At 39.0% G+C, this 20288-nt stretch overlaps 1 protein-coding gene across 1 annotated transcript in view; it reads left to right on the forward strand.

Moving 5' to 3' along the window:
- ERP44 (endoplasmic reticulum protein 44) overlaps positions 1–14566 on the forward strand; it is a 60106-nt gene extending 45540 nt beyond the window's left edge. The window contains exons 9-12 of the mRNA XM_019729225.3: positions 542–653; positions 1567–1708; positions 11464–11566; positions 13979–14566. Coding sequence (XP_019584784.1) covers positions 542–653; positions 1567–1708; positions 11464–11566; positions 13979–14080 — 459 coding nt within the window. The 3' untranslated portion in view covers positions 14081–14566. The remainder of the gene's footprint in view (positions 1–541; positions 654–1566; positions 1709–11463; positions 11567–13978) is intronic.
- The last annotated feature ends 5722 nt before the right edge of the window (positions 14567–20288 follow it).

Consider the following 20288-nt stretch of genomic DNA (forward strand, 5'->3'; position numbering starts at 1 on the left):
AAACTGGCTATGTTATTGTTATTTGCTCTGAATCAAACACTTTTCAGCTTTGGGTAGGTCTCATGTAAGTTTTTGCAGTAAACCTTAAACATAAGCTTGCAAATCACTCAGATTTATTTACTGCTGGTACACTCAGTTTTTCAGTGTTATCTGTGAAAATAGTTTACCCCACCCTAAAATCAGAATCTTGATATAGAACCAGCATAGTTCCTCCTTTGGTCAACTCATTTTTCAAATGCCATGGCTGCATCCAATACTGTAAGATAACAGCCCAGCCCAGTGGTTACTTTTGGCAGATCAGTTCCTATAACAGAGCAGAACAGCAGGTCCTCTGAATGCCTGGGTACTTCACTCAGGTGGAGGGAATGAGTTCCTTCATCCATTAAAGCTAATGTTTATTTACACCACTGGGCCTTTTTTTCCTGGGATGTTGCAACTGTTGCATGTTACATGGGTTGGGTTCAAAATTGTTCCTACCTAGAAAATAGCTAGAACCGAATGGAGAGGCCTGATAATTCTCACTGAATACTTCTTTATACAGGAATTGACAGAAGAAGGACTGCCTTTTCTAATACTCTTCCACATGAAAGAAGATACAGAAAGTTTAGAAATATTCCAGAATGAAGTAGCCCGACAATTAATAAGTGAAAAAGGTAGACAGATTAAGGTGTTTATTTTCATCCTTCCTCTTTGTTTCTTTCTTTCTCCCCATCCCCTTCCCCCATTACAACCCCCACATTTACATGTAAACATGGGGGTGGGAGGCATTAGTAGAGAGCTAATATGAAGCAGTGGTTTACAACCATGACTGTTCTAGCTTCCTAAAATCAAGTAATCCCTAAAATCAAATAGCATGAAAAGTGGGCTCATAAGTGGACTCCATTAGTTTTAGGCACTTTCTTCCAGCACCTTGATATTTGTCTGGTTCCTTTCTAATCGATAGTCCCAGACATATTGCTGAGAGAATTCACAGTCTGATTAACATTTATTTCTAAATGAAAGAAAGTTGAGCAATTCCCTGTGGACTTCTCCAAAGCATCAAAAAACAATTTAAGGTATCACCGACGTTCCCTTTGTAGTTAGAGAAGAAAGTCAAACATAATAAACTGAAGGCATTGTACAGAGCCTTACCCATATTAGTCACTTAGTAAATATTTTGGGAGTTGAATTACATTAAAAATCACCAGTAGGAACTAGAAGAACACCCTTGATGACATGAAGGGGGTCCCTTGAGAATAGTTCCCATGTCAGTTTCAGGAACTTGCTCCCAGACCTGGGTATTCTGCAGAGCGGATGCCCATTTAAGACAAAGACAAATCCACTGTAGCATTTGAATTCAAGTCGAGTTGATGTAATTTCTAAGAAGAGTGTACTCTCTGCTCTAAGAACTAAAATCCTACCTCTTTTAAGTGTTATAATATTTAGATTTTAGCTTTTGTGATCTATATTACTTTAAAGAATGTTGGGGGTTTTTTTAGTTATGCCACTTTTTATGAATTTGCAATCTTACGAGAATATAATCAAGAAGATTCTAATCTACCTCTTCAAATTCTGTTTCTTCTAAAGGTACAATAAACTTTTTACATGCCGACTGTGATAAATTTCGACATCCTCTTCTGCACATACAGAAAACTCCAGCAGATTGTCCTGTCATAGCTATTGACAGTTTTAGGCATATGTATGTGTTTGGAGACTTCAGGGAGGTATTGTAAGTATTCATTTTGGTTTTCTTAAATTACTAATATGTGTCTCAAACATGAACTGAAAAACAAGTGTTTGACTATTTTAAATCTTACATTGAAACAGTAATACTTTGTTATTTGGGTGGAAAAAGTTTGTTTTGTTTTGTTTTTTCACTCTAAAGTGTGATATAATTGACTATGAGGATTATGATAGAGCCTTATAGAAATGCCAGCATTAGGTGAGCCTCATACTTGGAAATTAATCTCTGAAAGAAAATGTTTGGCCTTTGAGAAATTAGTTCTGAATTGAGTGTGGTCTTTGTCAGCACGTCATGGTAAGTAGACTAGAATCCAGGTCAGTTTAAAGGAACTCGGTACTGTCGCTGCTCATTGTGACTGGGTATCGCAAGCATGTTAGTGGCATTTACTGCCCGGAAGATAGCCCTGACTGCGCATTTCTCAGGGCATGCGGCTCTAGACCTCTGCAAGAACAGGAAAGCTTTCTGACTATCCTCATCTATTCATAGTATTAATAAACATAGAAACCTTGTAACTACTGCAGATTGTACATTTTTATCAATTTTTGTGATGTTAAATACAGTGGTACAAAATGGAGATGTTTCTTCATATGTGAAAATTTAAGCAATACTGGTGTTCATTCAAATTAGACCTTTTTTTCCTCAAATTCATTTAAATACTCTTTTTTATGTCCAAAGATGACATTGCACAGTGAGAGGATGACCTGAGGTCCGATTTCAGTAGAGCTGTGCTTGGTTGGTAGATGTTCAGTCCTAACATAGAGGAGGCCTAGAGCTGAGTCCTGCCTGAGCAAGCCCTTCAACGTCTGTTCTTGTTCTTTACACTCAAAGTGTGGTTGACGGTACAACCTTCCTAATGGCATTGTTATGAAAATTAATGAGAGCTGATGGTTGTGTTGTAACTCATAGAGTACTAACAGACACGAGTTGCTTTTAACTTTAAGTGCACTCAAAAGAATACCATTTAGCTACGAACTCATTAAGTATTTACCCAGGTCTTCTATCTGACAGTCACTGCATATAGACCAATGGTTTAAAGTATACTAAGATTAGGTCCCTGCCCTCAGGGAACTCACAACCACGTAGAGAAAGGAAATACGCAGGGTAACAGGCACTTGTTTTGTGATGTAGTAAGTGGTCTGACAGACTTCAGCAAAGAGGTCCCTGAGAGACCTCTTTCGGGAGATGTTGATGCCTGTGGTACGCCCTAAAGCTCTGCAGAAGTGTGTCTGGAGGCGAGAAGGAGACAGGGCGAGGAGAAAGGGCACAGTGGCAGCAACAAGTACAGAGACTGCTGGCTGAATGTGAGTGAACGGGAGGGGGCCGCAGGGGGATGAGGGCTCATGAACGCCCTCATGTCCTGTGTTGAGGAAGTTTGATACCTTGAAAACTAGGAAGAGCCAATGAAGGGTTTTCATGAGGGGATTGTTTTTTAAAGATCACTTCAGGATGCAAACTGGAGACTAGATTAGAGGGGCTCAGAATAGAATCTTGGAGACGGTTCAGCAATCCAGGAAAGAGTTGAAGATAGATAACCAGTAGATGATTCTAGAATAAATGAATTACCTAAGTAAATTCTGGCAGTAGCACTAGAGCTAGAGAGCAGCAGGATTTTTGAGACACTCGGTAGCTTAGTAAATGGGGGAGGGGACGCCAGCCGTGATGGCCAGGAATCTGACTTGGGCCCCTAACTTGGTTGTGTTGTCGTTAACTGAAATGGGGAGCTCACTAGAGGAGCAGCCTTGTGCTAAATGTAATGAGTTCCCTTTCTTGGCATATTGAATTTGAGGTGCCTGTAGGCTACAGAGAGGAGTGTCCAGTAGCAAGTTTACATGGCTCTGGGATTCAGCAGTGAGTTGAGATAGGGGCTGCGTCTTAAACACATAAGGATATAGCTGAAGTTATAGAAACAGATGAGATGACCTAGAACGGGGATGAGAATGGAACCCTGATGAGTAGCAACATTTAAGGGGAACTCACAAGAAGAAAGATGTAAAAGAGTGAGGAGAAGGAGGAATTAAAGAAGGGGAAAAAAAAACAGAAAAGAGTAATATGGCAGTTGAGGGAGGAGAACTTCTATCAGGAGGGAATGCTCAGCAGAAGAAAAGGATGAAGCATCTGTTAGATTTGACCAAAGAAAAACAAAACCCAAAATTAAAAAACTGTATTGCAAAGAGTTGAAGAGGGACTATTTGGTGAGGAAATGAAGATTTGACGTGAAAATTCTTGCAAGAAGCTAGCTTCTAAAGGGAAAGAAAAATAGGGGGATAGCTCAAGAGAGACAGGATGAAGTAGTTTTAGCTTTTCTTTTTTTCCCCCTTGAGGGCACAAGAAATTAATGATTAAATTCTTGTGGTGCAAAATCAGATGGAGTGAGGAGTTATTGAAGAGCTAGGGAAAAAAGAGGCTGCTGGATAAAGCAAAACCATAGGAGCACAGAGGGAATGAGAAGCAAAGGAAAGGAAGTACCCTCCTTCCTCTCTAGTGAGGAAGAGGAGGGGAGAGTGTGGTGTGTAGGGACTGGCGGTAGTGACAGCAGCCAAGACCGCAGAATTTCCTGTCCGAGTCTCGTTTTAACTTTGGCTAAGGAAGCAAGAACATGTGTGAGTGGGGAGGTAGGGGGTACTTGCGGGGGCAGGAGGAGAAACCCACCTTAGAGATCCACATCTCCCTACCGTCCCGGCATTTACTTAAACATTGGGACTCATTTAGTCCCTTAGCAAGTGTGTGGACTTGGACGGTGGGGCTAGATGGAAGTGTCCGACTTCGCTGTTGGGTGTCCTGTTCCTGTCGCTCCTTCATAGGCTTGCTTCCTGAGGCTGCAAGCTCAAGCTAAAAGGACGAATTTCTTAGGAGAGAGAGAGGTGGTAGTTATTCTAGTGGCGGGGCTCACTGCACGGGCTTCCCGGGAGAGTGACTGGGCTTGGAATCACAGTGCTACCTTACTCTTGGGTCCTTTCCATGAACTGTTGTCAGCACATTTCTCTACCTCTAGTAGTGGAGAAACCTGGGCTGGTTTATATACCTCTTCCCTTTCACTGGAAATTTACAGCCCTACTTGTAAAGTCTCAAATGAGTGGAAGTCACCAGGATGCTCACTAAAGGGTTAGGTTTACTCATTGGCAACCAAACTATATGCCCAACTTTGGCTTTTGGTCCTTAGAATGTGTTACACATCAAGGGAAACCTGTGAGGAATTCCATCTTGGCTACCTTCAGTTTTCTCCTCCAGTTCTGAAGTCAGATTTAAAACACGCTAGCACTTCTAATCCTATTTTGGTGTCTGTCCGAGAACCCAGACTAACAGGGGTAGTATTCTTTATCATGTGACCCAGTCCCCCTGCGCTGCAGTTGTACTTTACTGACCCAAGAAAAGCTAATCTTAGCAGCCGCCAGCGTTCTGTTTATGCCCTCATGCAAAAAGAAACTGAGCCAATAGGATTCTCCTAAGAAATCTGGAAGTAGGAACTATTCCTCTCCCGCCCCGCAAGTGTTTAGTCCCATCAGTTGGGAGGAAGATAACAGAAGTGACTATATTTGAAGCTCTTTGAAACAAATTACTTCTTTAATTTCTCTCTTAGGTACTTGATTTCACCTCCTAGGCACTGTTCTAACTAATATTTTTTTAATTGTAAGGAGGCACATGCTGTGTGAACAACAAACTGAGCCTATGTAAATAGATGTTAGTGTTAAAAATCAAATAAAACATGCAGCAAAGTGAATCTGACACATTTAATGGCTTGCATAATTGTTATTGTGCTGCATGGCAATTAAGGCTTAAATGATAAGCAGTTTCCATAAATTACTATAATTACTATGACTTAGTAACTCAGCATTTCTGGGGTCCAATGGAGGAAGTATGGTTATGGTAAGGAGAGCGAAAGCAGATTTATGGTCCAGGCTCCTCCTGTGCCAGAGGTGGGCCTTGGGGGTAGGGTGGGTTGCCACCAGTGTTCTGCTTGCCTCTTCCTTTTCAGAGGAACTGAGTCTTAGGGAGGCAACATAGCCAGCAAGGCCATTGAGCTGATTAGTGGCAGGGCTAGGATTCATGTCAGAATACACTAAATCCAAAGTCCAAGCTCATAATTTCATACCAAAAGCAATTATGTTTTTAATACATATGGAAAGCAGTGTAAGCGTGAAAGTGAAAGATGTTTGAAGAGAGAGTACTTACTGGTACCTGAAATTAAATCACATATCTATGAACCTTAATTTTTTTCCTATAGCTTGACATAAAGAACAGGGTATGGTGTAAAGGCCGGTGAAGGACTTTCAGGGGAAACTTACCGTCTAAAAAACTGGCCAGCGAACACCCTGCCACCTGTACGTTTGCTGAAGAGTTCTTTTCTCAGCTGCCACAGGAGCCCCAGTGACTGGGGGAAAGCAGGACAGGTTTCAGTTTACTCCTAGTAAAACGGGACAGGCTACTCTAATGCTAATGAGCTCCCCAATTCTGAGCTCTAGGTAATTTATCCCAAATCACTGAATCACTGAAAATGAGTTTTACAATTTCAGGTCTCACATTTAAGTCTTTAATCCATTTCAAATTGCTTTTGTATGTGGTGTGGGATAAGGGTGCAGTTTCATTCTTTTGTATATGGATGTCCAGTTTTCCCAGCACTGTTTATTTAAAAGACTATCCTTTCCCTATTGTGTAATCTCGGCACCTTTGTTGAAGATTAGTTGACTAGAATATGTGGATTTACTTCTGGACTGTCTATTCTGTTCCATTTGTCTATGTCTATTTTTATGCCAGTGCCATAATGTTTTGAATACTGTAGCTTTGTAGTATATTTTGAAACCAGGTAGTGTGATGCCTTCATTTTTGTTCTTCCTGCTCAAGATTGCTTTGGCTTTCAGGGTCCTTTGTGGTTCCATATGAATTTGAGGATTGTTTGTTCTATTTCTGTGAAAAGTGTCATTGGAATTTCAATAGAGATTGCATTGAATCTGTAGGTTGCTTTCGGTAGTATGCACATTTTAACAACATTCTTCCAATCCATGAGTACAGGGTATCTTTCCAATTATCTGTGTCTTCTTTCATAAGTGTTTTATAGTTTTCAGTGTGCAAATATTTCACCTCCTTGGCTAAATTTATTCCTAAGTATTTCACTGTTTTTGATAAAGATGTCCACTATCACCAGTTCTATTTAGTATGATACTGGAAGCTCTATCAAGTCAATAAGACAAGAATATAAATAAAAGAAAGTGTTCAGACTGGAAAGAAACTGTCTTTTTTCATAGCTCATAATTGTATATGCAGAAATTCCCAAATTTACGAAAAAGTTTCCAGAACTAATAAGTGATTTTAGCAAGATAAAAGTTCAACTTTTTAACACTTTTATTTCTATACACTTTTATTTCTAATTGGAAACCAACAAGCTGTTAAAGTACCGTTTATAAAGGGGGAAGGAAATTACCTAGGAATAAATTTGACAGAATATGTGCAAGGTCTATTGCTGAAAACTACAAAACCCTTACTAAAGAAATCAAAGACGACCAAAATGAATGAAGAAACATACTGTATTCCTGGATTAGAAGACTCAATACTGTTATCAATTCTCCCCAAATTGATCAATAGATTTAATACAATCTCATCAAAACCTCCACTAGATTTATTGTATAGACAAGCTGATTCTAAAATTTATTTGGAAGAGTAAAACTAGGATAACGAAAACAGTACTGAAAAAGAAACTTGGAGGACTCATACTATCTGATATGACAATTCAATGAAGAAGGATAATCTTTTCAACAAATGGTACTGAACCACCTGAACATCCACATACCGAAAAAAGAATTCCTATGAATTTAACTCAGATTCTAGACCAAAATGTGAAAGGTAAAACTACAAAACGCTTAGAAGTAAATGTACTCCTAAGAGAAACTCTTCATGACCTGGGGTTATACAGATTTCTTGGATAGACCACCAAAAGCACCATCCATAAAAGAAAAAATTAATCAATTGTCCTTCATCAAATTAAAAACTTTTGCTCTGCAAAAGATACTATTAGAATGTAAGAGATATATGAATGGCAAATAAGAACATGAAAAGGTGCTCAAACGTCTCTAGTCATTAGAGAAATACAAATTATTACATTGTTACAAAAGTAATTGCAGTTTTTTCAATTATTTTTAACCTTTTAAACCTCAATTAATTTTGCACCAACCTAATAAAACCACAGTGAGATCCCATTCTACATCTTTTCGAATGGCTAAATTAAAATACTGATAATACCAGGTGTTCTTGAGGATATGGAGCAACCAAAACTCTCATACATTACTGGTAGGATTGCAAAATTATACAGCCACTCTGGAAAACAATTTGGAAGTTTCTTAAAAAGTTAAACATATACCTCCCCTTAACCCAGTAGTTTTCCTAGAGAAATGAACTTACGTTCACACATAAACCTGTGCACAAGGATTTGTAGTAGCATTGTTTAGAATCCCCAAAATCTTGAAAGAACCCTAATGTCCTTCAGTGGGTGCGTGGATAAACTAATTGTGGTATATCCACTTAATGGAATATTATTCAGCAATAAATAAAGGAACACACATTTGGATACATGCAACAGTATGGATGAGTCTCAAATGCTAAATAAAAGAAGCCAGTCTCATGATTACATACTGACATTCTGGAAAAGACAAATTATAGGAACAGAATACAGATCAGTGATTGGCAAGAGTTAGAGGTAGGTGGAGGGTCTGACTTTAAAAAAGGGTGTAGGAATTGTTCTGTATCCCTACACCATTTCTGGAGATGGTAACAAGATGCTTACATGCATATTTTAAAACTCAAAACTGAACCTAAAAGAGTGAATTCTATATGTACATTTTTTAAAATAATAAAAGTACTTCTCACCATGTATGCATTTCTCAAAGCTCGTTTAATGATATACTTAACATTTGTGCCTAAATTTTGCATCACCTAAAAATAAAGATTGTAAACAAACAGTGTTTGGAGGACGGGAGAGAAACACCTAGGTGTTCTAATTAGAAAAATTAGAACCTAAAGTGTGAAAATACAATCGAATTTATTATGGCAAAGGTCCATTTATTTTCCTTCTCATTAGAGTACCATGTTGTCTGTTTCCTTGACAATACATTGTTGATTCACCAACTGCTACTTAATAATGACAGTTTCTGGCCACAACTGGATACGACCTCTTTTGTGATCTGTTTCTCTACCACATCAGGTCAGGTTTGTCCTGTCTCCCATGTCCTTGCCTTTTGCTCACAGTTCCTCCTCTCTTCTCATCTGTCGACCAAGGGGATACAAATCATGTTAGGGAAAAATGTGGTTTGAGTGTTGTCTATGAATTTGTTACATTTAAGATTTAACTATAAATTATTTCTTGACGAGCAGAAGCAATTCACATTGTGTTGGTTGTGGTCATCTTTGGACCTTATAAAATAACAAACTAATAGGGGCTTTATCTTAAACATTATAGACTATTTGCAATTCTTTGAATTGACCGGTTCTAGTTTAGCACTTTGCTGTGGGTGACAGTAGATGATGTCAGATTAAATTTGAATTGATCTCCTTTCATTGTTTATCTCTGGTGCATGTGCATTTTCTTCAGCACCAGAGAACCTTTCAGAGGCATTCTGTCAATACAGCTACCTGACAGTCATTTGTATTTGGAAACTGTGCATTTGGCACCTACTGTTCTCTGTTGCATTGGAGCTAGTGGGGAGCCACAATGGGCGTGCAGTGAAGTTATTGGTTGGTACATCTCAGTGGGAGTTATTGAAGGGAAGAAACAGCACTTGCAGGACCTCAGGAGAGGATGAAAAGAAAAACTGGTAATATTCTTCGCTACCAAAAAATAATGATTTAAAAAGTCAGTCAATTTTACTGACGGAATGAAAGTGTTTGTCAACCTGGATTTTAATTCTTGTAGTAGATATGAAAAACAAAGGGTTTCTATTTAAACATATATAATAAAATGTAAAAACATCAAAACTCAGAAGACAAATTATCTGAGCAGAAATATAAATTAAAACAATGGAAGAATGCTCAATTTCTGAAGAAATGGAAATTAAAATGCAGATGTCTTTTACTTATCAAGTTAGCAAATTTTAATAATAATAAAAAAGATGCTGGCAAGACTTCAAAGAATAAGCAGGTAGACAAGTAGCAGCAAAAATTGATGTTTTGTAGACATAATTTGCCCATACTTTGTTAAAAGTTCTTATTCTTTAACCTAATACTTTGTTGGTTATAACTCAAATGCAAAGAAAAAAGGCTGTTACAGGTAGGTCCTCACTTAATGGCATTACATAGGTTCTTGGAAACTGAAACTAAGCAAAACGATATATAATGAATACATTTTTACCAGAGGCTAATGAATATAAACACATTAAATTCTCATGGCATATTTCTGGTCTCAAGAACATCACCAAACTTCTAAATGAAGACCCAGAACACTTCTAATATTAAACATTGAAATAAATGTGAGCTGTACATACATTTAAGAATGATTAATGAAAACAAGATAATGATTTTCCAACCTGCTTATTCCAACTCAGGAATAAGCTGAATTCAAAGCCTGTCCTGGCAGCTCCAATTCAGAGCCTATCCTGGCAGCTCAGGGTGAAGGGTGGGACCCAATCCTGGATAGGACGCCCTTCCATCACAGGGCCGCCCACACCCAAACCCACACCACTCAGAGGGGGACAGTTCAGATATACCGATTCACCTCACCTGCACATCTTTTGGATGTGGGAGGAAATGAGCGTACCCAGAGAAAACCCGTGTAGACACACAGAGAAAAGGCCGGGAATTGGTTTTTTTTTCCCTTCTTTCACATTGTAATGAAACGTTATTCAAGGACCTGCTATATATAAATCTGCTTAGCTTTATAATGGTCTGTTTTGCTACAGTGCATGTCTGTACTGCAAATTTGCTTATACCCTGATTAGTAATTAGAGGAATGATGTTAATATAAAATGACTTGTGTTGGTTCATATGCTGTTTTCCTCGATGTTTTGAAGCCATCAAAGAAAGCTTTTTCACCATTAAAGAGGATGGCATAGTGGTACATGAAGACCTAAAAAAAAAAAGGACAGTTTCATGGCCTTGAGAGGTGCTTTTGCTTTTCACAGTGTTAAGTGATCCAGTGAGGCTGCCCGTGTGGTTAAAGAAGTTGTGTTTAGGAGAAAACATGAAAAAGCTATCCACTACCTTAGATTCTTTGATAGAATTGGTTCTGCCCTCAAGGACCTAAAGACCCGCATCTCAAAAGAGGACTCGGAAGCTCCAGGTTCAGGCTGACCCAGGCACCGGTCCTGGTCGGGGCTAAATGGTGCTGTTTCTGTTCTAGGTACTTCCTTGGACTCTGCTTACAGTGCCACAGAGTTTTAAATGGTTTGCACTGTTTTTCCCTTGAGCCCTGTTACTTTTAGTGTGATTTTGCAGAACAGAAGGTTTTTTAGTTACTTACATTAAGGAAAATATGTAAATGTCCAACAATAAGGGATGGTTAAGTAAGTTTTAGGAAAGCATCTTGACTCTGATACATCTGTTACAATGATAAGCATAGAAAAATTTCTATGAACCAAATGCAAGAATTAGAACACAGAACTGAGTGTCTAGATATGATTACAACTGTGTGAAAATGTTCGACTTGTTACCTGGACTGAAATAGTATTGCAGTTAAAATTTTAAAAAAAATATTTTTTTTATGAAGTTGGTAAAATAGAAGTAATAGTGTAAGCTAAGTTTTTATGTGACTTTGGTTTCAGAATTCCTGGAAAACTCAAGCAGTTCGTAATTGACTTACATTCTGGAAAACTTCACAGAGAATTCCATCACGGTCCTGACCCAACCGATACAGCCCCAGGACAGGTAGGACTCCTTTTTTCCAATGGGAACTTTTTTCCTTTTTCAGTTAGTCTTGAAGAGGATCTAAAGCTCTTGCATAGGCTTGAGTTTCTGCTCCTGAATGTCTTTGTAAAGAAATTCTGAACAGACTCTAGATAATATGCAAATTATGTTCCTTTAAAAAATTTTTAAATTTCATTCCTTCAGAAAAGTTGCAAGAATGTTGCAATATATGTTTTTGGTCTGAGTATGCCTTTTGTGGATATGGCTTAACTATGGGTTAAATACAATTGGCTTCAAATAGAATAGGAGGTAGGAAATGGAAGCATGTAGATCAGTGAAGAAATCAGTGGGTTCCATTCCTTGTTCACACCGTCCTCTGTAGCTCGGAGATTGACCACACTACGAAGAAAAAAATGATTTGGTATTCTGGCTAACCCATCCTAAGAGCCCTCACCAGTACAGTATTCATAATTCTGAAAGCTTATGGTTTCATGCAGCTTTCCATTTGAGATTTCGAATGCTTGACATTTTGTATTTGCTTTGTGTATATATATTTTTTATTTTATTGGGGAAGGGGAACAGGACTTTATTGGGGAACAGTGTGTACTTCCAGGCCTTTTCTCCAAGTCAAGTTGTTGTCCTTTCAGTCTTAGTTGTGTTGGGTGCAGCTCAGCTCCAGGTCCAGTTGCCGTTTTCTAGTTGCAGGGGGCACAGCCCACCATCCCTTGCGGGAGTCGAACCGGCAACCTTGTGGTTGAGAGGACACACTCCAACCAACTGAGCCATCCAGGAGCTCAGCGGTAGCTCAGCTCAAGGTGCCGTGTTCAATCTTAGTTGCAGGGGGCGCTGCCCACCATCCCTTGCGGGACTCGAGTTGTTGAACCGGCAGCCTTGTGGTTGAGAGCCCACTCGCCCATGTGGGAATCGAACCGGTAGCCTTCGGAGTTAGGAGCATGGAGCTCTAACCGCCTGAGCCACCAGGCCGGCCCCTATATATATATTTTTAACCTGAGAATTTTGCTATTTCTACCATGTAACTTGTTACAAGTAATTTCTATGTTCCTGCTTTGTTAAACACCCCTAAATTTGCATTTTGATACATTATTGATTTACATCATGTCTATTACAACTATAATGAGAGGGAAGATGATATATACCAAACTCTCTTTTATTTCATATGCCCAGAACTTTAATGCACTATTTTGCCCAAAGAAACTCCACATATAAAAGAAAAAGAAAAATTAAGTGAATTTTTCTTCACTTTGAATCAAATTAAGTTGAGAGTCAAGAGTTCCCTTTAGGAATCTGATGACAGATTTTTCCCTTAAAATCTGAGGTCAGATTTTTCTTTGGTAGTTAAACAACTATAGAAGCAGGCAAACCTTTTGTCGGCAGTAATTCACAGGTGATTATTTTCTTCAGAAAAATGGGCCTGCATAGTATTTTACCAGATTAGGGAAAGATGTAGCTTACCATTATTGTATTATCCTGCTTTGTCTCAACTTCTCCATTAGACAGTTGAACTCCTTGTATTTTACTTATTCATCTTTGTATACTAACTGGTACTAAATATGTTTGTTTCAGAGTAATATTATTTCAGCTAAATTAAACCAAATCTATATCTCAACAAAAAATAAAAATATGCATTGGGGGAAATGGAACATGACAAAGTTATATAGGAAGTTTGTAGACACTTTATTTACCATTATAATGGGAATGTGCCATTATGTGTATGATATCATATATGCACCATGTGCCTGTGTTAACTACAGGGGATATTGAAACAATGACAATCATGTTTGCTCTTGAGGAGCTTACAGTGCGGAGATAAAGGATAGACTACACTGCCTTTTCTTTGAAATTCTTGGAAGTCGCTCTTATAATTCCACCGTGTATTTTTGTCTGCTATTTGTACACAAGTAAAATAACTGCAGAAAATAATTTCTTGCAGTATTGAAGTGTTTATTTTCTTCCTTATGTCAATTAAGTTTTGACATAAGGCATCCAGGTAATTGTTAAATAAGAATTCCAGCTGCAGAGTAAGGTGCCTTTAATTCTCTTAGCAGTCATTTGTAAGAGGGAAGGGTTTGGGCCGACTTATTATCAAGGGTTGTGCTGCCTCTGTAGAATATTCTAGGAAAACACCCAGGTGTCGGGTGCCTTGTTTCCTTCCACTACACCTCAGGAACTGTCAGTGGGCCTACACTTAATAGCTCGGTGGCAGCTCTGCCCTGGAGAATCTGAGGAAAGGCATAGGAAATGAGGAAAGCAAGATTTCAAATGTTAACTCTTGTTTTTGGCACATAGTAGCTATCTTTTATTGAAGATTAAGCAAATAATTACAGGGCAACTACCATTCATCTAATACTCTTATTAAAACATTATAACTCCATTAAGTATGTTGATGTAAAAATGTTTTATTCTCTCTTGTAGGAAGTCCAAGATGTAGCAAGCAGTCCACCTGAGAGCTCCTTCCAGAAACTAGCACCCAGCGAATATAGGTACACTTTATTGAGGGATCGAGATGAGCTTTAAAAACTTGAAAAACAATTTGAAAGCCTTTCAAACAGCAGCATCAACTTACGTGGTGGAAATAGTAAACCTATATTTTCATAATTCTATGTGTATTTTTATTTTGAATAAACTGAAAGAAGTTTCGGGTTTTTAATTTTTTTTCCTCCCCTGACTCAAAATGCATTGTCATTTAATACAGCCTCTTTTTTAAAAATCGGCTAGGGTTAAAAAAAAAACACAAAAATCAGAGGCCTCTCTTTGCTTTCAGTCTGTCCTGTAAAATTTGTATGAATCAAGTGAAAGGTGACATTGCCAGAAGCATCCCATTAACTTGCAGTACTATTAGGTTAGGCGGACTTAGGGCTTTTTCCTGTGTACTGTGTGCTTTCCTTTCTGCTCTTTACATATGATCAATTCTGTTGGTATTTTCATTATCACGTTTCTCAAAGCTAAGGGGGTACGTATTCTGGATACTTGGGAGGGGAATAAATTAAAATTTTCACACTGTGTGCTGTGTTTTACTGACTGGTTGGATATTGCTTATGAAAATTCCATAGAGGTGTTTTTTGGATTCTTAATGTGTAACTTAAAAATACTATGAAGAGGAGGAGAGCCATAAGCCAGCACATTTGGCAGTAACTGTCCTTATGAATTAAGAAAAAAATGAAAGGCGTTATTAAATTTCTATGTGTTTTTCTAACAAAGTGGCATATGGATGGCATTTAAAGCTCTGAATTATACCTAAACCTGGGAGAGGAAATTACTCGTGGAGCAGGTTACCAGTGTTGAACTAGATGGCTTTTAAGGCTCCTCCTATCGTGACACTTCCATTTCCAAAGAGGAAAAAACAGCAGACAAATGGTATTTCAATAATTCTAAGCACCTTCTATCTTGTACTCTTGTTATAGTTGTATAGATCAAAAACAGACAGTAGGCACGTAGGTTTTTAATTTCTTTCCATTGTGAAATTGTCAGAGGACCCTGCCCCCTCCAGATTCTCTGATTTCTTAGGCCTGCAGGGTACAGTCAAATGGGTCCCTGTACCAGGCCTCAATACTGCCAGGGAACAAAAACCAGAGGGAACAAAAACCTCGGTATCCTATCAGGAAGCCCAATGCCAGAGGACAGACACGTTCAAAATTGGCTTTCCTCTGGGCCTGGGTTGGTGCTATAGGCCAAGAGTCATTTTATATTTGGAGTCTGTCGATCCCAGTTTGGGGAAAGATTATTTTTAAGCTTAAAAGGCTGACATGTGCCATTATATGTAGTATGTAATATATGTAACATCTTCCAATTCTTTCAAAATAAAGTGAATATTTATAATGGATATTTAATGATTGTTCTTTTTAAAACTCAGCCTAGAAGTCTTAGTTAAGTTATGCATGACTTATCCATCTTTGATTTAGAATAATAAATTTGTTAATGTGATAAAGGGCATGTTTAGTATATTTCACCAAATTAACTAGAACAGCAGGACAGAGTTGCCTAAAGGTTGGATCTTCATTGCTTGTAATCAGTAACTTTGAAATCAGAGATGTCTTCAGGACCAAATCTGAGGTGGCCAGAATGAAAATTCACAAACATTCAACAAGATAGTACACAAAACCAAAAGCAGCACATGCAATTAACTGGAATAAATTCGTAACCCTGTAATTGTCTTTCCAAAATAATGAAAGATAAGACGCAAGTACTGGGTTGCGAAGTGCTGGCTTGAGAGTAGTTAATATGAGAAAGGGCTCAAGGAGCACATGTTCCGTGTGATCTAAGATGAGTGAGTGGCTGTTACAACAGTGAGTGGGTTTGAGATGCATTATTTAGCATTCATTCATGTTGGGACTTAGTGCCACTATAAGTGTCGTCTCTCGACTGAATCTTATGTCTGTATGTCCAGTTTCTAGCAATTCTAGAGTCATCATCAAATGTTTATTGAATGAATGAGATGCAAAATGACCTTGGGTAATTTTTGTACCTCTGAAGGACTCGGCACTCATCAGGAATCTGCCCAATTTTATAAAAAGTCATTAACAAGCGTAAATGTAAAACAGCAAAATGCATGACAGAAAATAAGTTCTTGTCATAGAGCAAATGTGTGGAGCGTGGGGAAGTGACCTGTGGGTAGGGAAATGAGAGCCAATTCTGCAGGGCTTTGTACACCAAGCTAAGGGGTTTGTACTGTATGTTGTAGGCAGCAGACATCCATCAACAGGTTTTAAGCAGAGAAGTATGTTCATATTTAAGTTTGAGAAAGAAGATGGCACCAGGTCTGGGTGTAATAGAATGAGTCCAGCAGAGGAGAGAGAACAGCCAGAACTAAGACAGTGACAGCAGAGATAGAGAAAACAGATACGAGACGTGGCAAAGATGTCGATCCATAGGGCTTTGCCACCAGCTGGATGTGTAAAGAGAACTTCCAGATATCTAGAACTCACAAGTTAGACGTCTTCCCTTTGAACCATGAGTCAGAGACTATTCCAGGTGGAAGGAAGTCTTCCAGTCTACTCTGGGCATCAGGCTCCTCAGCTGTGAAGAGAAGGGGATGAAAGACTAGACTGAAGAACACAGTTGAATGCAAAACCAAAATGAAAAGCGGGCCCTTCCTGTCAACCCGCCACCCTTTCCAGTTTTTCAAACATTGTTCCAGTAGTGAGGGAGGCCATAACAGGATGAAAACTGTCTTTAGATGAACTTATGAACATTTAGAGAGTGGGCATATAAAGCATCTCATAAGAGCTCTCTGATGAAGTCAAGTGGTCAAAAAATCATGTGCAAAAGAAGGAAAAACGCATGGAAAAGGCCAAAAAGAAGATTGAAATATATAACTGTTTGAAGTGTAAAAGCCCAGAATGAACTTAAATTTGCAGAAAACACTCAAATTGCCAAGAAGGCATTTGAAAAACCAAAAAGAATGGATAAAGCAGTATAATGGATTAATAATCAGGAAAAGCAGAAAAACTGAACTTTTATTTTTTTCTCTCAAGGAGATGTAGTCTGGCTGGACAAAAATAAAATGACTGACAAAACTGCAAAAATGAGAAGTAAAAATCTTACCCCTTTTAGTAATTTCAGGGCTCTTAGACCCAAACCAGTATTCTAGAGAGCTGGAAGTTTCAAATGCTTTCTTTGTTTGCATCTGTTGGGAATCTGAGAAACCATGAAGAATGACAGAAGACTTCAAAATAATTATAGGAAATAGCTACCTATTTTTCTGAATGAAAATATGAACCCAACTGAAATGTTAGTAGTCTATATTCGGGGGAAAGATTGAAATGGGTGTAAAGAATAAAACAAAATTAATTTTTAAGGCCAATATTTAAAGACCCTGAGGATAATAAGTTGTTTAAGGAGTTAAGTTGTTTTATGTTGATTATAACTGTTTTATGTGTTCATTAAAACAGGTTGGGTAGGAACTCTGCTTGGCAACTGTTTTTTAGCTGTTTGAATTTTTGTATGTATTTCCAAGTAATAAAACTATATTTATAAAATATTTCTATATTTGAGACTTTTTACTAATTCAGTTTGTCATAAATAATACCATACTGTGAAGATTTTACTCAATACATATGACCAGAGTCACAAGCTTTTCCGGTTTAAAGTTTTTTAGATCATTTAATTGTGCTCGAATTGGAATGAGAAGCTGTATGAATCCATGTGCTGATAACACAAACCTAGCTTTCAGGTGAAGTGTCAGAGCTCCCTCTTGCAGAATACCCTGGGGAAGGGCTGGCCTGCCCACAGACAGTAGGCTTTTGAATCACTAGAAGGGGAACACTGCAGTTTAGAAATGGCTTATTTAAACCCCCTTTCCAACCCCCTCCCCTACCTTGCCTGGGAAATTCCTTCTATCCATCCTTCAGTGCCCAGGCCAGCGCTCACCCCTGTGGTTCCACAGCACTTTGTGTTGTAGAGTTCCCAGTCTAATACAAAGTCGGAAGTACACGTATCCCTTTTCCTTAACACCGTGCGAATGCCCTGGAAGCTGGAACTCCTCTATATTTGTAATCTTAGCAACATGAACAGTAAATCTGATGGGGTAAAAAGCCAAGTGACATAAACATGAACGAATGAATAAAGGAATGGACCCTGCTGGCTCATCTGTCAGTCCCAATTACCTGACGTCTAGTTATCTTTAATCCTATATCCTAAATTGGCTATGGGGTCCTAAATTTTAGTCTAGAATAGATTAAAATCTTACACTCACCCAAAGATACATAACTATCAGAATGACAAGTGCTCTGTTGGGCAGAGGCCTGCAGAGATGCTGGAACTCCTATGAACACTACGTTTTCCGTGAGGTAGACTTGACCCCTGGCTTAGTCATTCAGCCTTGGGGAATGACAGACTATAGTGAGTTGACAAAATACATTCTGTGGTTTACAAAACACATTTACCATTCAGCAAGTATTAGTTATTTACTGTTGCCAGGCTAAAGATGCAACAGTGAACAAGAGACTGCCCCTATCATCACAGGGCTGAAAGATGAGTGAAGGAGCAAAACAGATGGGGGAAAAGGTAACAACCTTGTAGGAGCTACGCTGTGTGTTAACACAGGAGCGTGGAGGTGTATGTGTGGCCTGGGAGTCGGGAGCCTTCCTCCAGGAAGTGGTTTCTTGGCTAGGAACAGAAAGAGCTTTACTTTCTCCAACACGGCAGGTTCCTTCTCCCCTCCAGGGGAATTATAGGGGTAGAGGCTGTCACTGTTCTGTTAGCTCACTGTTCCAGCAAAGCATTGTTAGGTGTTGCTGCCCTGTTTCTCTCTCAATTCTGGGCCATCAGGTAGAAGATCACGGACTTGCCTCTCTCTGCTGTGTCTTGTATGTTTTGCCGGTTGAGGGGGTGGGGTGGGGGTTCCAGGGAGGAACCTGCTCACTCTCTTGATGCCAAGTGGAAACCTGACCAGGTAGGAGCAGATCCCTCTTGGAAGCCTGCTACTGTGACCGTTCTCTTGCCCTGACCACCAGCCAAGACGGGGACTAGAGCTCCTGCTGTGTCCTCAGGCACATGGAACGGCATCTGTTCTGACTGACCGGTTAGTGCTTCATCATTGACAATTATCTGTGTCTTCATAATGAGCACGGCTTCCTGATTTAAAACACTATTTAACAGTTCATTTCAGACATTTTCTAGGGTTAGAAGGTAAATTCTTTGGTGTGTGGCTTCTGGAATCCAACTTCACCCTTTAAATTTTAAACTTTTGCCCAAGCTCAGTGTTCTGGCACCTTTTCTGGTTCCTGGTTCTTGAAAGATTACTGGTAGTATTTTACAATCAACCTACAAGTTCCCACTACCTTAGGATATTCTCTTACCTGAGCCTAGATATGATGAATTATTTTAAAACACAGATGCTTTTTGGGGGGTTGAGGGAGATAACTTCACACTTATTTTCATTGCCTTTATAACTAGGGTGACCATGTAATTTTTTTCATGCAGACCAGGACACTTAAGAGTAAAAAGGCACATTAGTAATAATTTCACCAGGACAACAGATGTAAATTAAAACTGTTCCAGACATACTGGGATGTTAGGCTTACCTTCCTCCTAACCAGATCTTACACATTTTGGTGTTTGAATATCATTCTTAACAGAGATGAAAAAGATTTAATTTCTACCAGACATCTGTCATTGTAGCACCTTCTTAATAACTAACCCTTAAAAAAAAGTCACTTTAAGAATTCTTAGTATTTTTATCAAGGCTTCACTCATTTTAGATGTCTCCCTAACACTATTCTTGCAGTTGCATGATACAATGTGCCTTTCCTTTAAACTTCAGGAAAAAAGAATGGTAGTAACAACTGCAATAACAGTAGTGACATTTATAGAGTTCCTATGAGCCAGGCTCCATTCTAGGCACTTCACACATACTAATTCTTTCCATCCTCCTGTAAGATGGGCAAGGTGTGAGTGCGCGCAGGGGGACACAAGGCGGGGAAGGCTGAGGAAGTCCTGAGTTTTTGGTCCCCACCGTAACCCAGTTAAGAAGCAGCCATTTGTTATGAACAATAAAACCTAGAAAGGAAAGCTAGGGAACTGACGTCTGTGGAGAATTAGTAAGTGCTGAGCACTTTATTCCTTTTCATTCCTATCAAGTCACTGAGAGGTGGTTTAGTGGGAATAGTAAATACATGAACCTGAGTTTCAGAGACCTTGGTTCAAATCCTGTCAGATGCCTACCTCTTAGCTTCAGCCCGGCCCTTGCCTACTTCCAATGTCTGCTTGCCTGGCAGAGCACTTA

Source organism: Rhinolophus sinicus, chromosome 16 (genome assembly GCF_057876585.1).
Source record: "Rhinolophus sinicus isolate RSI-liver-muscle chromosome 16, RSI-T2T, whole genome shotgun sequence".
Taxonomy (NCBI): Eukaryota; Metazoa; Chordata; class Mammalia; order Chiroptera; family Rhinolophidae; genus Rhinolophus; species Rhinolophus sinicus.